At 48.2% G+C, this 18,899-nt stretch overlaps 1 protein-coding gene and 1 long non-coding RNA gene across 4 annotated transcripts in view; one reads left to right on the top strand and one right to left on the bottom strand.

Annotated features, from left to right (window-relative positions):
• Positions 1–940: 940 nt before the first annotated feature.
• Positions 941–3,102, bottom strand: LOC147598242 (uncharacterized). The gene is made up of 2 exons (XR_015260737.1): positions 3,059–3,102; positions 941–1,473 (listed from the first exon to the last, which is right to left on the bottom strand). It is a non-coding gene; the product is annotated as an uncharacterized LOC147598242 (long non-coding RNA).
• Positions 3,103–3,293: 191 nt separating this feature from the next.
• Positions 3,294–18,899, top strand: part of FUBP3 (far upstream element binding protein 3) — a 40,693-nt gene continuing 25,087 nt past the window's right edge. For 2 of the 3 annotated variants that reach the window (XM_086763657.1, XM_086763655.1), the window contains exons 1-4: positions 3,294–3,420; positions 10,368–10,473; positions 16,710–16,760; positions 17,239–17,272. In XM_086763657.1, the coding sequence (XP_086619783.1) occupies positions 3,334–3,420; positions 10,368–10,473; positions 16,710–16,760; positions 17,239–17,272 (278 nt within the window). In that variant the 5' untranslated portion in view covers positions 3,294–3,333. The remainder of the gene's footprint in view (positions 3,421–10,367; positions 10,474–16,709; positions 16,761–17,238; positions 17,273–18,899) is intronic. The other variant, XM_086763656.1, reaches the window with a different exon arrangement.

The raw sequence follows: 18,899 nt of genomic DNA, 5'->3' as shown, positions 1-18,899 counted from the left end.
GTCTCCGGCGGGGGGAGGCGGGTGATGGAGGCGTAGAATCACTCCTTTTTTTTTTTTTTTTCCCCCTCAAAAGGAAGATTTACATCAGAAATTTGTTTCTGGAAGTGTTTAAGGCCTGTAATTTCCTTCTTTTCAATTGCTGCCTGATGTCTTCCTCTTGCTGGGCTCCCTCCCTGCCGTCCCTGCCCGTCCAGCCGTCACCCTCCTGGCAGGCTGGTCCCTCGGCCGTGGTGTTGCCCAGCGCCAAGGAGGCTCCTCCGTCTCTTGCCAGGGCTTGAGATTCCCAAAACCCGGCTCTCACAGCCCCGAGCGCCGTGCTGGGCCTGGCAGCGGAGGCTGCAGCTCCTCTTTGCCAACATCCCAGCAGCAGAGGCTTTAGGCTTCGGATTTGGTCACCTTTTTCCGCAGCCGGTCTGAAGTTGGTGTCGGCTGGAGGGTCATGGGGCGAATCCCGCTCAGGGCAGGGCATCCCCCGAGCCGAGCGGGGCTGTCGGGGGGATCCCCCCACCTGGGACCTGCCCGGGGAAAGGGACGGCTGGTGCTGAGCCTGTCGGGTCAGCTTAGCCAGGCCTAGGAGGGGGAAAAGCCCCCAAATCCAGCAAAGTCTCCAGGCTGTTTGCAAGAGGAAGAAGCAAAGGCGTGGGCATGGATGAAGACGGTCAGAAGACGATGGGGCGGCTGTGGTGATGCAGATTGTGGGCTGTGCTTCTTTCTCCAAAAATAAACGGACACTTTGCTTAAGAAAACATTTCTGACTTCAGAATTGTGACGGGCAGCAGGCTGCGCATGCCAGTGAAGAAGCGTTGTTCCCGGCTCTTGGAAAGCCACCAGATAATTTCATCGGCCTCAGCAATCCCTGCCTACTCACGTGGGTGTGAAGGAGATGCACGAAACTGGAAAGAGCAAGAAACAGCTGAGAAGGAAGGCAACACAGCTTGGGTCATCGTTTGAATTTTTAATTTAATACGGGGTGGCTTCGGGAAACGGGGTCTGGGACCGGCGACACTTGGACTATTCCAGGCTCGGCGTGCAAACCCAGCCACGCCAGGAACCGGCTGCGGGCTGCAGTTTGGGAGATAACATCTCCACCCCCTCATGCAGTTGCCCCTGGGTGTGGGGGGGGTGGTTAGGTCAAGGCCCCAGTGCTGCCAGGTTGGGAGGGGCTGATCGCCAGATTTGGGGTCCCACCACTCCCCGTGCCGTAAGCCACGCCACCGTCCCACGGCAAAGCGTTGCTTTCCTATCCCGGAGAACACGTGAACGCTCAGCCCCACAGCAGGCAGCCCACCCCACCTGAGGGGGTCTGTGCCCGCGCAGCAGGTTGGCTGGGACACCCCCAAAAATCCCCGCCATCGCCCAGATGTCCAGGGGCGTGAGGGCAGCGTCCTGCTCGAGGAATCAGCTTTGCATGTTCTTTGCATGAATCCTTGACGAACCGGTCCTTGCATCACCCCGGCATCTCCTGCTGCTCCGCTGCGGAGGGAGGGTTGGGACCGGGGCTGAATCGGAGCCGGGAGCTGCGGGCCGGGGTGCAGACGGTGCCCAGGCACCTCCTGGAGCTGCAGCTCCCAGCGGAGCGGGGCAGAGCTCTGGGAATCACACCGGCACTACGCATCCCGGAGCTTGGTGCAAGGTGTCACCGCCACCGCGCCAGCACCCGGCCTGTGGCAACGCGGTCGGAAATTCGGCCTTCAAACACACGCGCAAAACCAGGCGGGAAGCGGGTGCCGCGGGACGAGGCGCTTCCACGGAGGGTGTTCGATCAGCCGCTGCGGCCACCAGCAAAGCAGGGACAGAGGGGATGGCACAGGCTAGGGGATGGCAGGGGCTGGCAGGGGGTGGCACAGGCAGGGATGGCATGGTCCTGGCAGGGGATGGCACAGGCAGGGATGGCACAGGCAGGGACAGGGGTGTGGCACAGGCAGGGGTGGCACAGGCAGGGACAGGGGTGTGGCACAGGCAGGGACAGGGGGTGGCACAGGCAGGGATGTCACAGGCAGGGGGGCACAGGCAGGGACAGGGGGTGGCACAGGCAGGGGGGGCACAGGCAGGGGTGGCACAGGCAGGGGTGGCACAGGCAGGGGGGCACAGGCAGGGACAGGGGGTGGCACAGGCAGGGGTGGCACAGACAGGGGTGGCACAGGCAGGGGGGCACAGGCAGGGACAGGGGGTGGCACAGGCAGGGGTGGCACAGGCAGGGGGGGCACAGGCGGGGTGGCACAGGCAGGGACAGGGGGTGGCACAGGCAGGGGTGGCACAGGCAGGGGTGGCACAGGCAGGGGATGGCACAGGCAGGGGATGGCACAGGCAGGGGGGCACAGGCAGGGACAGGGGGTGGCACAGGCAAGAGGCTGGCACAGGCAGGGGATGGCACAGGCAGGGGATGGCACAGGCAGGGGGGCACAGGCAGGGGGGGCACAGGCGGGGTGGCACAGACAGGGGGGCACAGGCAGGGACAGGGGGTGGCACGGGGGTGGCACAGACAGGGGTGGCACAGACAGGGGTGGCACAGGCAGGGGGGCACAGGCAGGGACAGGGGGTGGCACAGGCAGGGGATGGCACAGGCAGGGGTGGCACAGGCAGGGGTGGCACAGACAGGGGGGCACAGGCAGGGGGGGCACAGGCGGGGTGGCACAGACAGGGGGGCACAGGCAGGGACAGGGGGTGGCACGGGGGTGGCACAGACAGGGGTGGCACAGGCAGGGGTGGCACAGGCAGGGGTGGCACAGACAGGGGTGGCACAGGCAGGGGGGCACAGGCAGGGACAGGGGGTGGCACAGGCAGGGGATGGCACAGGCAGGGGGGCACAGGCAGGGACAGGGGGTGGCACGGGGGTGGCACAGACAGGGGTGGCACAGGCAGGGGTGGCACAGGCAGGGGTGGCACAGGCAGGGGGGCACAGGCAGGGACGGGGGGGGGCACAGGCAGGGGATGGCACAGGCAGGGGGGGCACAGGCGGGGTGGCACAGACAGGGGCTGGCAGGGATGGCGGTCGCCCCCCCGGCCCCTCTGCACTACGGGACTCCCGCGCACCCCCCCGCCCCCGCCGTCCCCTCACCGGTGGGCGCGAGCAGGGGGTCCCGTGTGGGCGGGGCAAGCGCTCGCCCCGCCCTGAGCTCCCCGCCCCCCCCCACCCTCCAACCCCCGGCACGTGAGCGGCCGTGACGTGCTGCGCGAGCCCCCCCCAAGCCCCGCCCCGCCGCCACCGCCCCCCCCCCCCCTCTCGGGCCCACTTCCGGCGGAAGCGGGGGGCTCTTTCCCTTTCCGGGTGCGGGGCCCCGGGCGGAGCGGCGGGACGGCGCGGCGGCGGCGGGCGGGCGCGGGGCGCGTGTCATGGCGGAGCTGGCGCAGGGGCAGAGCGCGGCGCCCGTGGGGATCAAGCCCGAGGGGTTCGTCGACGCCCTGCACCGCGTCCGGCAGGTGAGGGCCGGGGGCGGGAGGAGGCTGCGGGGCGCTGCTAGGCCGCGGGGCCCAGGCGGGGCGCGGGGGCCGCTGCGAGGGACGGGACCGCGGCCCCGCTGCCCCTCTCCCGGCAGGTCGGAGCCGGCGGCCCCTCTCGGGAGCCCCGGGGCTGTCCCCTGCGGCTGGGGGGGGGCGGCGGGGCTCCGGGGAGAGGCGGGGGGCGGCGGCGGCGGGGCCCTCTGACAGTCCGGTCCCTACGGGTGGCGGCCGGGGCTTGTGACACGGCCAAAGCGCTGCTCTGCGGGGAAGGAGGCGTCCGCAGCCTGCGGGAGGGCTGGTCTGCGAAGCTGTCGCCTTGCGCTTTGCAGTGGGTGGGTGTGAGCTGATGTTAATTCGGTTTTTAAACGAGGCCTCAGTTGTGCGTTAGGCTGCTGGAGAGAAACCCTGGCAGAGGGGAGAGCTTTGCATTCCCCCCTGGGAGGGCGAGAGAGGGGGGAGTGAAGTGCTCCCCAAAGGAATCTGAGCTTGCGTGGTGCTAAAATGGAAACTGTCAGTGAAAGCGCCCAGACCTGCAGAAATCAACACGCTCGTCTTCAGTACAGGACATTCCAAGTGTTTGTGTGCTTCTCAGTTTGTGGAAAGTGGCTCCAGAAAGAAGCTGCTGCTGATCAAAGCGCAGATTTTGTGACTGTTCACTGCGTCTCCTCTTCCAGGTCTGTCACAGGTGTTTATTCCATCTCTGAACAGCTTGCACTTTACTCGTGCTTAGTCACTGCACCTTGACACACTGTCATACAGCTGAATACCAGGACCACAGCCCAGCTGGCGCCCAGAGACCCCAGCTTTATTCTTTCCAGTGTTACAGGCCAGGTGGGAGGAATCTCCTTCTGGTGCGCAGACTGTCTGTTCTCATGTCACTGAGAAACTTCTGAAGAAACTAAGGTGGACCCAAAGACCTTTCAAGTGATTGCTCTAATGGAACTTCAGTGACTAACCATTGCTTGCAGCTCGCTCCTGAATCAGTGTGGCAGCAAGTCCGCGTTCTCTGTGGTCTTCAGCGACTGGTACGGAGGCGCTTGCTGTTCTAGATGAACACCCGGCGCCTTCCCAGAGGGGATCACGAGCCGATCTGCTCTTCGGTCGTTGATTTGTTTCTCCGCAGAAGTATCGCAGTAGGCTGGTTGTGCGTTAGCTGCCTCCTGGATGAGGTCACGCGTCACTTTTTTTCAGTGGCTAGCAAAGTGCGTGGCCTTGATGGTGTGTGATGTCTGAAAGGTTTTTAGCCCAAGGTTGTCTACTCGGTGCGGTTCAATTGAGAGGTGTTGCAGCTCTGTTTGTCTCGGTCTGGTCGTTACTGAAGGCCTCTCATTGCAAATACATCTCCTTGAATATCTGGTGATATAATCACCTGCAAGCAGCTGAATAATCTTTGAATAACCTGCTTATGTAGAAGAAAATAATTGTTTGCTGGTCATTGCAGCTTGTTGAAACTATTTTGGGAGTGTGTTGAAAGTGCAGCGCTATGTATCGCTCACCTGATCAGGAACAGGTTAAGTGCGGAAGTGGGGTGCTTCAGATGGTGTTAGGCTAAAACACAGTGCTAAATGAATGTTGGTTTGAATCGGTGTTGCCTGGTTGCTGTCATCGTGTTTGTAGGGTGAATCTGTCAGACCCCCTAACCCACACGTGAAGGAGTTGAAATATTAAATAATTCTGTAGCCTAGCTACGTCCTCTTTCTCTGATTTTGCTTCTTAAGTTCGTTGTACCTGAAAGAATATACTGGGCTTCTCTGAGCCTGCAGCTTAAGTTAGTCTGAAGTGGAACATTTCACATCTTCCAGGCTGCCAGCTTCAGGTCAGGCACTGCAGCGTAGCAGCCTTCCTGCTGTCTTTCTCACTGGAAACAAGCGTGGTGAGAAATGTGCGCTCTGCACACGCTCGTGGCAGCGCAGTAGCCTACATTTTTGTGCAGTGAGTTGTATGCTGCCTGTTGAACTTTATTTTTTTTTCCATTAGTATTTGTGGGATGAAAAAGATTGTTGACAAGTGCTAAGGTATTTTCCCCTCCTTGATTTAGTCTAGTTCCACAGAGGCTTTGTAAGAAAGTGGGTGCTTTTCTCCCGCACAGAACAGCGGGACTAAATTGTCACTAGTGACTTGTTACCAAACGTGAGTGAAGATGATCTTCGTGGCTCAGTGGACAGATATTTACCTCACCACCCAAGCAATCTGTGATGGAACTTCCTGGCTGAGGTGGGATGTGAAGGCGATTATGTCTAACACTTCTCTGGAGGTGATGGCAGAGCTTTTGTACTGTTTCTGGCCAATGCCGTGGCCTTTTCTGGTGTCACTTTTGCTTGAAGGGGATGAGGGAGCAGAGGAAAAAAATTCAGTCATAGTTCTTGCGTCATGGCTTGGTATGGCATCCCTGGCTTGACGTTTGAACTCTTTCAAAGTTTAATCTTATGCTTAAGACTAGTAATCAGATTTACTAAATTCAGTTCTCATGAGAGCCATAACAATAAAATCAGGCTGTGGAATACAGTGCTTAGTTATTAGTAACTAAATAATTCAGGACAGGGAAGACTTTCCTGATCAATCACAGTAACTGCATTCCTCAAAATCACTGGGATGTGAGATGATATAAGAGTAAGAAATCTGGAATATCTTTAAAAGAAATTACTTGTACATCACTGTCAGTGTTGTGCTGGACTTGATTGGGTTTTTTGTAAACTTTTAAATATTTGCAGTGTATAAAAAATGACTTTTTCGAGTGAATGCTGGGGCTTTGAGATGGTCTGTCCTGCATCTCTGCACCACAAGTGAGTGAATTAGTTTATGGGTCATAGGTGGTGACTGATCTGTCCGCCTGCTCCTAGGCAGAGTGGCTTTTCTTCTGTAGCGTTTTGGGGTGAGGGGGAGAGAGAGAGGATGTTTGCTGCCTGTTTTAGTAATGGGGCCAGAGAATAAGCAGGGCTGCCCGTACTTTGGACAGAAGTGGATTTCTGTCAGACTGTCCTTGAGCCTTGTTCGTATTGACAAAACAGCGTCTTGCTTGGTTCTTACCTTCTCCTGTTCTCCTTGGTGGTCACATTCTTTCAGTGCAACACACGCGTTTGCAGTGCTTTCTGGTTCCCTAGTCATACACGTGCTATTCTTCTTGTATCCTGCCATATGCACTGCCTGAATCTGAATTTCTGGGAATGCTACGAAGAAGAGAAGCTTTGTCTTAATAAGCCTGGAGCGTGCCATCTTGTGTACCAGGAAAGTGGGTGAAAATTCTTAGACTTACTGAGAGTCAACAGGCTGTGTGTTTAAAACCCATTCTATTCTATTATTATAGAATGGTTAGGGCTGGAAGGGACCTTCAAAGGTCATCCAGTCCAACCCCCCTGCAAGGAGCAGGGACATCCTGGACAGATCAGGTTGCTCAGAGCCTCATCCAGCCTGGCCTTGAACATTTCCAGGGATGGGGCAGACTCTAACTTCTAATTTCCATGGGGTTGAAGGGGTCTTAAGGCTTACTTGTCTTTATCCCCTTGCAGAGTACTTTTTCAGACCATCCTCAAATAGATTTAGGGCTGATATTTGCAATTGCTCTAGTGTTTAGGAAAAACCACCTGTGACATGAAACTTAAATGATTGTGGATGGTTTTGCTGCTTCCTACAGAGCTCTGGAGAAATGTCTGTCATGCAAACTTGAGCGTTCTGCTTGGCGAATGGGAAGAGTAGGCGAGGCACTCGAATTGTCTGAAGAGTCAGATGATAGCGCCTTATTGTTTTATATCCTGCTAATACCTAGAATTGGTGCTTTTGTCGGCTGTTACTCTTTTACAGGATAGCATGGAGAGATTCTTCGCAGAAGCTAGACCCTTTCTCTTGAAAGCTGGATTCTGCAAATATCGGGGTCTGAGTCCTGTTGTGCCTAGCAAAAAAGCTTCATATTTAAGAGTGTTTTGGTATTGCACCATTTTTAAAGGGTGTTAAAGGTATAAAAAGACAGAAGTGCGAGGTGTAGGAGAACACGTATCCCTCACACAATTTTGTGGGTTACTTTGTTTTTCTTGGCTTTACCGTTGCAATTAGTAGTTCAGGTTTATGCTGTGTCCTTCAAAGTGTTTGTTGGAGAGCTTTATTTTGGGGAAATTAGATGCAGAAACGGTTCTGTGGTAGTGATGCTTTTTCTTCGTTGTGTTTCAGAGCTTATTAAAATAGATGTGTTGTGTTTAGGAGGAAAAAAAAAGGAAAAAAATGAAGACTGACATACAGTGGGACAAAAGCAGTGGCTAGCAGTACATTACTCAAGGTCATTTAGTCAGATAAGGGCTAGGTCTGCTTACTTTTGCTGTGTTCTGACTTTTGTGCTTATCTCGCTGCCGAGCCTGTAGTAAAAATGGAGGGTCCCATTTTCAGTTGAACATGAGAAGTTAGAATGTATTTTAACTGCTACATCTGCTTAAAAAGCTCAACTCTTAATTTTGCAGGGTATTTTTTTCCTGCTGTTGTGAGGTGGCGTGTTGTCTGTGTGTAATCTGGTGGCAGCTGGGAGGCTTTAGAGATAAGGGTGCCAGTTTAAATAAAGGAGGAGGGGAAAAAAAATAAGAAAGAGGAAAATGTCCTAAAAGCTGATAATGTAAAAATTGCTTTGACTCTCTTATTTTGCCCTTTACTTGGAGGGTTCTGTGCCAAGGTGATGGTTGTGTGCTAAGCACAAGTAGGGGTTTGCAAAGCTCTCCTGCTCTGGAAGCAGACAGCCTCAGTGCTGGTGATCTCTCCATGCACACCTTTGTGCTTCATGCTAGCTTCACTTTGTAGGCAGCTTCTGCTCTCCACAGACTATTTTTTTTCTTTCCCTTGAGCGTGTGGTATGTGATTTCACCTCCAAACTATCAGCTAGCAGTTTCTGCAACTTACAGATTTTTTTTTTTCCAAGTAAATAACTACTAACAGAAAGAGTTCGTAAAGGACATGTTAAAATCGAATATTCCAAAACACACCAGGGTATGCTATACCTGACACTGTTCCTTTTGACATATGTTTATAAATGATTATGTGAAAGCTGTTAATAGATTGTTATAAAATAGATTTTTAAATTTATTTTTCAGGAAACATGTGCTCTTTGTACCTTCATTAAAATCCTCTGCATCCTAAACTTAAAGGGAAAGCATGTGGGCAGAGGGCTGGAACCATGGATGCAGTACAGCGTTTAACAAAAAAGCAAGGCATCACCTGGCACTGCCTAGTATGAGGACAGAAGGGGTTATCTGTGTTAATGCTTTCAGAATCGGATTTCTGTGGGCTTATTAATTTTTGGAGATGATGTACAAGGTGCTTGTCGTCGAAGCTTTGCTACATGGTCACTGTGCTGGTCCCGCAGGAAGACTTTATTCTCTAGCTCCTGGCATTTCTGACACAACAAAGTTACTGACTTTCGAAAAGAGAACGGGAGGGAATGGACCATGAGAAGAAAATAATCAAAACTTGGAGCCCTTTTCATGCAAGGCATTGAAGAGAACGTTTTCTATTCTCCTTCTAAAAGCAGTGGCCTCAATCTTTCAAAATTATTTCAAATAGCTTTTTTTCTGTACCCTGTGGTTCTGAATCTTGGGCAGTTGTTTATTCCACTGCAGCAGCCGATAGTGTCAACAGCCAGAGTTACTGTAGTTGTCTTTTTGTTGCAGTAAAACTCAAATTTTAGAAACACCTTTAGTTATGTTTTTCATTTGCCCTTGTCTTCATTTAAAACACATCTGTGTAAAATGCTCTTTCATCTGTTCCTGTTGCTTGTTCTCTGGTGACATCCCAGTTATAAGAGTGAAATCAGACTCTTAGTAAAGATCCTGTTCAATGATTTTCTTTTTCCTGGAAAAGGAAGCAAATGCTGTAGAATACACTGTGCTTTATATTTGTTCTGTAACTACTTTGTTCTGCACTTGCTTATTATAGCCAAGTACTTTATGTAGGCAAGGTGTGCAGCGAGGCTGCAGTTTGCCAGTCCCCCAATAAGGTATTAACTGGGGTGCAGCACCAAAGTAATGCGCCTGTGTGTTGCCGGAGTGGGCTTACATCAGTTAGCTTGGAGAGCAGGTGGAAGAGCTCGCTTCTGTCAGCGTCCATCTGTATAGATGTCTCCCAAATGTCATTAGAGACGAGCTTAACTTCTCCCTTTTGTTAAGTGGTGGTTAGGTCTGTCTCTCACCTAGTTTATTTGCTTACCTTAGTCCCTTTACTCTGTGACACCTGACTGTCTGCTCTCCTGAAAATAACCTCCTTGCATCCTGGCTTGGCAGGGAGTGGCTGTTACCCCTCTGTAAGGGATGGAAGCAGAGGCACAGACAGCATTGCTTGTGTTCATGCTGTGTTGACCCCTGCAGGAAATTGAAACTAATTCAGGGCTAATAGTTCGCCCACTGGCTTATTCTTTGTAAAGTAAACACAGGGTGATCCAATCTCATTGACAAGAGTTCCCAAACCTGTCCTTGTGCTGTGTGTTTTCACATTCTTCTCCCTCCACTCCCCTCACTGATGTGTGAGTATGCGTTTCTATGTATCTGGGCGCAGGAGGAAGCGTGCCTCCTCCATGGCTATGGTGGTGGCAGCGGCTTCTCCAGGACAAAGTTGGTGAGCTGGTTTGAAAGCCCCTCTTGGCAAGATCTAGCTTGTCAGCTGTCCATTGGGTGAACAAACCTGGATGTAATGTTCCAGGGAGTAAATACCTGCTTTTGATCAGGAAGAGGAACTGGGTGAATGCAATCTTAATTAAACAAATATTAAAAGCAAGCAGAAAATTGTTTGCTTTACAAATGAAGCACTGCTCTCTTGAAACTTTTACAAAGGCACCTGTATAGCAAGTAGCTGAGAGAAGATTGAACGTGGGACGATGCCTTATTGGAAGAAAGAATGTTTAGCTGTGGTGGCTGAAACTTCAGGTATGGTAATCATGTTTTTATCCTCTGTTTTTATAGATTGCTGCTAAAATTGGAGATATTCCTCACTTGAATAATTCTACAACACTTGTGGACCCGTCAGTCTACGGTTATGGAGTGCAGAAACGGCCCCTGGATGATGGAGGTAAGCTGGCTCTGATTAGTCAATCTTGTGGATGCAGCTCCTGAAATTCATCTGTGGAGGCAGTTGTCTGCTTTAGGGACAGAAATCAATGCATCTTTCTGTGTATAGAAATTTTATACAAGATTCCCTGTGCTGTTTACTCTTATCTAGATAGCACTGGGCTCCTGGGCATTGATATTAATGTGAAACAATTCTTTCTTAGTTCTTGAACTTTGGGGATTAGCAAACAAACTCCGTAATTTAAATCTTGTTCTGTGGTGGCGGGAGGGAGGGAGGGGGATGTGCTTTTTGGAACTGTGCTGGAGCCCATGTATAGAGCACCAGTGTGCACAGTAAAGCTGTTCTTCCCTGCTGACCCTTATTTCTGAGAGCAGGCAGTGTGTAGGGACGGTCTTACGTGTGCTGCTTTCCCTGTGTAGCAGCAGTCACAGCACAGCGGTTGAGTCACTGTTGAGAGTTCTGATTCCTTTGTCCATGAATTTTAAGAAGAAAGAGTATTGATGTAGGTTGACGCAAGTTGGAAGGAAACTTCCTGTATTAGGCATAGATTTTTTTTTTTTGTGATTATTCTTTGAGAATTCTTACATCTCTGAAGCATTTAACGTTGGCCACAGCCAAATAATAATTTACTGAGTGTTACATATCTGGTAACTGTAATGAGTTAATATGATGTAAGTGTTACAGTTTTAAAATAAGTTATTAGTTTCTTATCTTTGGTAGGTACAACAAAAATGCTAGAACAGGTGCTTTCTTTTTTACAAGTCTAACGATGTGCACTGTTACAAGAAGTGCTTGAACTGTATTTTCTGTTGCTGTGTGCATGCAAAGAGCTCACCTTTTCCTGTGGTTGGTTATGAAAAGAAATGTGGCTGTCTTCCTTTTCCTATTTCCTCTACTGACACAGGTAGCCCTGCAGGGTGACTCTCTCCCCGCAGATATGTTCACAGGAGTACTGAGGAGATAAGCAAAGCTGCTGCCTAGCATTGCGTTTTGAAAATAATTTTTTCTGTCTGGTACAAAGCTGTGTGAGGCATCGGCTGAAAATACTGCACGTCTGCTTCTCGTTCTGAAAAAAACATGCTAGAGCGTGGGGAGAAGTTCGTTTCATGTGGAGCCTCTGGCTTGCTAACATGACTGTTGTCTGAACGCATGCCACGGCCCACTTTGTTCTCTGTTCTTTGTTCTCGCTATTTCAGCGAGAGATTGCTACTCCTTTGGTTTGGTGTTTTAGGAAAGAAGGGTTTATCTGGGTGAACCCCTGCACCTTACATCTCAGGCTGGAGCATCACTCTGGCTGTGAGAAGCCAGAGGCCTGGTATTACTGGTATGTGTTGGTTTCTGTAAGAAGGTGCTCGGCTGTCAAGCAGGCTGTTCAGCATTGAGGAGTGCTGAATAACTTTGAGCTGTGTCTGAATGGTTTAGATAAGCAGCTACATGGGAAAAAGAATAAAAGTAGCCTTCTAGGAACTAGTCATTCATAACATTAGTCTTAACTGTTTCTTTCAGTGATTCCTCAGACTCAACTGAGAAACCTGACCTCTTGACAAAATGGGTTTTTATGAACTTTTAACATGTGAAACGGTCGTAGCACTTAATGACAGCGCAAGTTAGACTTTGTACTTAAACTTTTACTATTACTTGCTGAGCCTTGTTTGTGTTAACACAAACCATGTCAATACAGTTGCGGTCTGGGCTGTAAATGTGCGTTACTGCTGGTGTTGCGGTGGATAACTCCCCGGAGCAGGCATCATTCCTGGGAGAGCCTTCCAGAGCGGCTGTGCTCTTGTGTTGTGTTAGCAGTGGTTCTGCTGATGTGAAGACCTGTGGGTGTTTGCTCACCCTGGGTGCTTGTTCAGCACGAGGCCTTGTTTGTAAAGTGGCTCCAAGCTCTGTATCTACCCTTGGATTGCTCATGTACATCTGTAGGTGTTACAGCTTTGTCCAACTTGCTTCCCAAAAACTCTAATCTGTGAGATCTTAGAGAAGAAGACAAATGATAGAAGTAATTTTTAAAGGGCTGGAATTTCACGAAGAAACTGAAATTGTCAGGTTAGGAGCTGGAGGAGTGTCTCTTCTGTCAGCTTTGGTCATCTTGGCTTTTACTATGGTGTTAGTAAATCTTGTATCAAAACACAATTGTGTGGTGTGTTCCCCGCCTAACAGCACAATTCTTTTGCGCTGCATTTTTGCCGCTTGCCCCGGACCGTAGGCTGGCAAAGGAACTCCTGCAGCAGCGAGTCCTTCTTGCTCTGTATTTGTTTGTTGTATGATCCATACCTTAGTCAGTCTTAGGCTGCCTACTCTTGCTACCATGGCATTGAAAGTCTATCGTGTAGCTGTGGCTTTAGGCATCTGGAAGATGGCAGCTGCGAACGAGGCATTGGGATTGCACACCCACAGTTTGGAGAGGTTATCAAGAGGCAATTATTTATACTCTTATGCATACTCCAGAAATTTTAGAATGCAGGGGTCTGGATACATCCTGCTACTCTGGAGAGCTTGGAAACAAATCTGGCGGTAAATCTCTTGATTGTTTATCTGTGCATACTGCGTGCTCACGGCTGGGTGCAGTTCTCGCTGCTTCCTTATCCCCATCTAGCCGTTAGAAAATTACGTCTGTTCCTAATAGTCCTGAAAAAATGGGTCCAGAGGAAGTATTTAAGGTGACAATAAAACTGTCTGTCTTTCAGGAAAATCTAATTCTGCCTGTCCGTTTTTGTAAACAGCTGCTAGCGTGGCTGATTGATGTCAGCTTATGAACAGGGTGACAGTGTGCTGGTCAAAACAAATCTAGCTGCTTTTAGAGCATTTCCAGGAAAAATAAACTTGTCATAGTACTGGAAACCAGAATGTGTGAGTGCCTTTTGCCATTCACTTAACGTAACCTTCATCTAAAACGAAGAGCTGCTGGGATTAGCCCTGCTGACCTGGCCTATTGCTATTAGATGAAGCTTGAGACTGATTATTTTCTTTTCCCTGTCTTCTTTATTTCCCTTTCTGGAAACAACTTTAAAGTAATCCTGCAAGTAGCTATAGTGCCGGGAGGAGATCAGGTTTATTTGTACTGCTCACAGTAAGTCGTAGTCGGCATTTATGTGGCCGCTTGCAGCAGTTAATATTTCTCAAGGTAGGTGAGCGCTAGAGATGAGGTTCACTCTGAGCTGCAGAGACCTGCTGGCATCTTACTTGTGGCTCGCTGCTGAGGATAGATCCCAGTCCTCCTGTTAAGGGCCAGCGGCTGCTCCTGGCCTCCGTTCTAATTAATGGGTCCCTCTAATTACCAGCACAATTTAATAAGTTTATTTAATGTGAAATAAGCCTTGAAGAAACAGCCTCCTTGTTCGAAGGAAGCGGGGATCTAGTCTGCTGGGTCGAGACTGGACACCAGAACATTAGCCTTTGTTTGTCCTGTTTTGGACTGCTCTGAAGAAGTTTCCAGCGATATACATAGGGTTAAGCAGCAGTGTTGCAGCAGAAGGCTGGGGCATCCTTTGAGTCTGGGGAAACAAAGATGAGAGACCTTGGAGAAGCCTCACGTCTCCCTCTCTCCACCCTCTGCCTTCTCCAAGCTTGTGGTGCATCCAGATATGAAGATGGCTTGTTTTGGTGTCACCAAAGCCTAGGCCCTCAAACACAACATGATCCTGTTGTACAGAATATTTTATTCTTTTGCTCCAACATGCTTTCAGTGAAAATATCAATGGGCAGAAGGAGATCTTCTCCCTGTTTTACTGAACGTGAAAGTTAGCAATGCTCCTTGTCACATCTGTAGCAGCAGTAGGACCAGGGCAAAAATCCAGATCTCTTGGCAAAGGTTTAGTGTAATACACAAAATGCCAGTGCACTTCAAAATCTCAGCTTTACAGATCACCATTTTTAAAATAAGGCAGTTTAAGCAGGGGAGAGGAGCCTATAAAGATTTGCAGTGAAGGCAGACATGAAAATTAGTATGTTTTGACCATTTAATTAAAGAAAAACCTGGCAATATTTAATGATGAAGAATTACGGTAAATAGTGTCTTCCTTGTAGCTTTCAAAATATAAGATGAGCCCATTTTGATTCAAAACTGTGAAATGCAACCCTGTTCTGCTGCTTTCCGGGAGATGCACCGCTCTGATTTTATTTTAGCCGTGAAGATATTCTTGACCAGATTGTATATTCCCATCATGCACATTAATTTAGTGGGAGGCACTGCTCTGTTTTATGGGGTGGAAAAAAAATACGCATTTATTTTGAGTGTCTGTTAGGTAGGACTCAGTTAAGGTGAAGCCTAAAGCAGAGTGAAGAGTTATCAACCAGCAGGTGCCATTAATAGGAAATTGTGCTGATTTTATTTAGTATTTTTCCGTATTTGCAGTAAAATGACTGCAGTTACAGTTAAATTGTACTCAATAGATGTAAAAGGGGGAAATACGTACGTGGCTTGTCAGAGTTCAGCCCCGTTCCTGGAGTGAAGCGGGAGATGGTGGAGCAGAACGTCAGCTTTCGGTACTGCAAGGAGCGCGGTCTGCCCTAGCCCTGCCTCTCTATTAGTCCTTGTCTTTCAGAGCAAAATGGGCGTGTTGGAGAAGGAGTGGACCTTTTAGATTGTTGGAACCCAGAGCCAAGTCATTATTTTTTTCCCCTCAAAAAAAGAGAGAAATCATAACTGACTTCAAGTAAATCACTCCCAGTTCTCTCTATTGGCCTTCTGTCTCAGCTCATGGAGAGGATATTTGTGAAATGTGAAAGGAATGATCTTGCACATAAATTATTGGGACTTAATTTTTAAAGCTAATTTGTACAATAAATATACAGTAAGGCTGATACCTGTTTGGGGTGCTGAATGGCTTACTGCGTTTGTATAGTACTTGGAAGAGGTTGGAGACATTGTTGTGTCCATCTAAAGGATTATTTCCATGACTGATTTAACTTCTTGTGCTCGTACAGTTTTTCCCTAAGAAGTTGTCTTTTGCAAGTGTAGGATTGTGTTACAAAATGAAGGCCCTTCCGTTCCTTGCCTGAACTTCAGGAGTTGATTATAGGATGTGTATCTGTCTCATAATTTGTGGGCAGCGACTGCAGTGGAACAGGCTGCAAGCAGAGCTGTTCTGGTGGATTGAAATGCGAAGAGGATATTTAAATACAGGCTTGGAGTGTTAAGACCACTCTTTCTGACATCTTGGGATAATGAGCGGCCTGGTCCACAGCAAGGGCAATCCCTTTCTACAGCAATAGCCACCAGACCTCTTGCATATAGTAAAAACATTCGGAGCACAGTTTGGGGCAAGATGGCAAGATTCTGCATTTGCTTGGTTGTATTTGCTCAGCTCTGCAGTAGTAGCTTATCAGCTAGAGCAAATATTCCCCATTACATCACCCACCTTCTTCCACTCCAGTATTGATAGTTACCAAATTAGAGCTTTTTCTGTTCGGGGTGAGAATATGCAAAGACAAATCTACCAGAGTCAATAGCGCAGCAGTTGTCTTATCACGGAGCTGGAGAGAGTAATAAAATATATATGCTGTCGATATTTTGATCCTGAACTATTATGAAGGTATTGACATGCAGCAGAAATACACTATTGGCTCTCTTTGTCTCTTTTATTTGAGTCAAGTGTTTGGCCACAAACTTTATGCATTTTTTCTGCCGGATTTGGAGAGTGTGGGATGCATCCGCTTTCTAACCCTGCCCAGCTGATTGCCAATTTATTTCAGGTCAAAGAATGTGCAGGTTGCTGCAAGGTAGTTTGAAACAGCATCTTTATTATCACAGTTCAAATGTTGGCCGATTTTCATTTGTCTCGCTACTTGTGCCCTCCAGGCACGCAATATAATCTTTCAACTGGTTGTTAAGACCAAATGGTCTGGTTTTTAGCAGGTTTGCTGCAGGCGAAGTCCAGTAGGAAGCCCAGCGGGGCGTGTGTTCCCACTTTGCATGAGTTGGTCTAATGATATTTTGCCCATTAACATGTGGAAGAAAGATCTAATCTGTTGAGGTTAGGGGGGAGAAATCTGTTGGAGGGTTGTCAGCTGGGGAGATAAGTGCTGATCATAAGTGGACCACCAGCTAACATCGCAGATATGCCTGGAATGTGTGTATTCAGTAAAATCTATGTGTTTGGTTTGGGGGTTGGTTGTGGGTTTTTTGGGTTTGTTCGGTTGTGTGGTTTTTTTTTTGTTTGTTTGGTTTTTTTTGTTTTTTTAATGCTGTTTGGGTGCCACAAGGTTACTTAACAGCCCTATTCCTTTAACAGGTCTCCGTGTGAGTGGGCTCCATGGAGCACAGATAAGAGACACAGAGAGAAGTAGGTGCAAGCGGTCTTTAATGCTTTTTGTCTAGACTAAACCTCTGAGTCTACTCAGCTTTTGTTTTTGCTTTTAATACGTACCAGTTTGCTTTAAATTTATCTTCTCCCCCCTCTCTCCCCTCCCTTCTTCCCTTTTTTACTACTTTGGGCTTAATTTGGGAAGGGGGGAGGTTAGTTGCAGGGATTTGGATTTGGGCAGGCAGGATTTTCTCCCATGACTCTCAGCATGAGGAGACGCGGATCAATTCCCTATCCTGTGTTCAGCTGGACACTAGGTTATGGTGTGTGTTGATCAAGAAATCCCCTCCTGTTTTGTACCACATAATGCATTCATTTCAGCCACTGAACCTAAATTACTGTTTTGCTTTTCTTTCTTTTTTGATGAAATGGTAAGAACTCTTTTTCTATAGGGATGAAGTTAGTTTATCCGTGCTAATGCTTTGATTTTTTTTCCTTTTTTCTCTCTCTGCCACAGTAGGTAACCAGTTAGGGGCCCTGGTACATCAAAGGTAAGCAGTGGGTTATGTTTTATTATTTATTGATCAATTCTAATTGTTTATTGATCCACCATCTGTAGTAGTGTTAGGAAGTCAGAGGTTGAGAATGTGGAAAAACTGTTAGCTTAGGTTTTCTCTAGACCGGGGTTTCTGCTAACTCTTTAAGGCTGTTTGTTGTGACGAAGAAAGAAGAGTTGATGGAAAACTTGGATTTGGTTCCCATAAATCTGCAGGACCAAGCAGCATAAATTCTCTTTCCCTGACCTGGCGGGGGGGGGAAGAAAGAAAAAGTTAAAAAAGCTCTGGCATTTTAACAGAAGCTGGAAGTATTAAACAATCATGAGGATGATGATGATTTTATTATCATTATTGTTGTTGTTATTATTTAGTTTTGTTGGTGTAATATGACCTAGGATGACTCCTTTATCAAAGATGATTTTGAGTTGGAGACTTAAGCTAGTGTGAGATGTCATGCAACATGTCTCAGCATCTAATACAAAAGTAAAATTCTCAGTTATTCTTCAATCTGGGTCTTAAGGAGTTGTCTGTCTTGCTTTGAATAGGAAGGGGAGAGCATTTCCAAAGCTGGATTCACCTTCGGGCTAATTGTAGCACATTTCCATCATAAGCAGTGTTTGTTGGGGGCCGCAGCAGAAAGGACAAGCAATATACATGAAGACTGTAGAACTTTCAATTTTTAACGGTTAGGTTCAAGCCCAGCAAGGGCAGCACAGAGAAGGGTGGGCAGTGTTGTCTTCTCTGCTGCTGCCTGCCACCTCTCTTCTGCCAGGAGTGATGTTCCTGTAGGGAATTGATAAGGCTGAAAAGCCTGAATTGGTTCCTTTCTGGTTTTGGTGGTTGGTTTGAGTTTCAGCTGGGTTAGCTGCTTCATCCATCTTGGAACCGTTCCTCCAGTGCAGGGTGGTAAACAAATGATGCAGGATAGGACATCTTGGTAACAGGCTGGGTTTATTCCAGGTTAAAACAACTGTTGTTTCTGAACCTCCCTGCAGCAGGTGGGTCTGTTCTGCTGCAGGTGTGGATGGCACTGTTTGGTTTTTCATCGCTGCTAGTGAGCCTCAGGACAGTGGAGAGTACATTATCTGCAGGTTAGCTGGTGAAGCCTCGTGTGCGTTTTATACCTTCCCTAGCTGATCTAAAGCCAGTAAGGCTTTAAAATACCTCACCACAAAGGCTGCGTTGAACTTACTATGCAGGTGTTTCACTGCTTTTGAGATTACTGAACAAATTCTATATAATGCAGATCTAAATGTATGGAGTTTGCAAATTCTGGGGGTTTTTGTGTTGTATTTTCTATGAGATAGAAATGACTAAGCAAAAAAAACATGCAAGGTAATTCCTTTCTACTTGACTACGATCAGGTCTTAGGAAATTGCTTTGGGCGCTTGTTTTTGGGGCAAAGGTACATTGAGAAAGTCCAAAGAGCAATAGATATGGAAGTCTGGAGATAATAAGACTTTAAAGGATAATTAAAGACAGCTTTTATAAATTCCAAGGAAAAGAATGATAAGGATAGGCAGGCAGAAAAAAAAACAAACAACATTAATATCGTACGGGACATTCATATCAGCGTTGGCTTTGGGTAGTGTCTCTTGACAAGAGCATATCCAAAAGTAGT

Source organism: Chlamydotis macqueenii, chromosome 20 (genome assembly GCF_036417535.1).
Source record: "Chlamydotis macqueenii isolate bChlMac1 chromosome 20, bChlMac1.mat, whole genome shotgun sequence".
Classification (NCBI taxonomy): domain Eukaryota; kingdom Metazoa; phylum Chordata; class Aves; order Otidiformes; family Otididae; genus Chlamydotis; species Chlamydotis macqueenii.
This window is presented reverse-complemented; position numbering and strand designations above follow the sequence as displayed.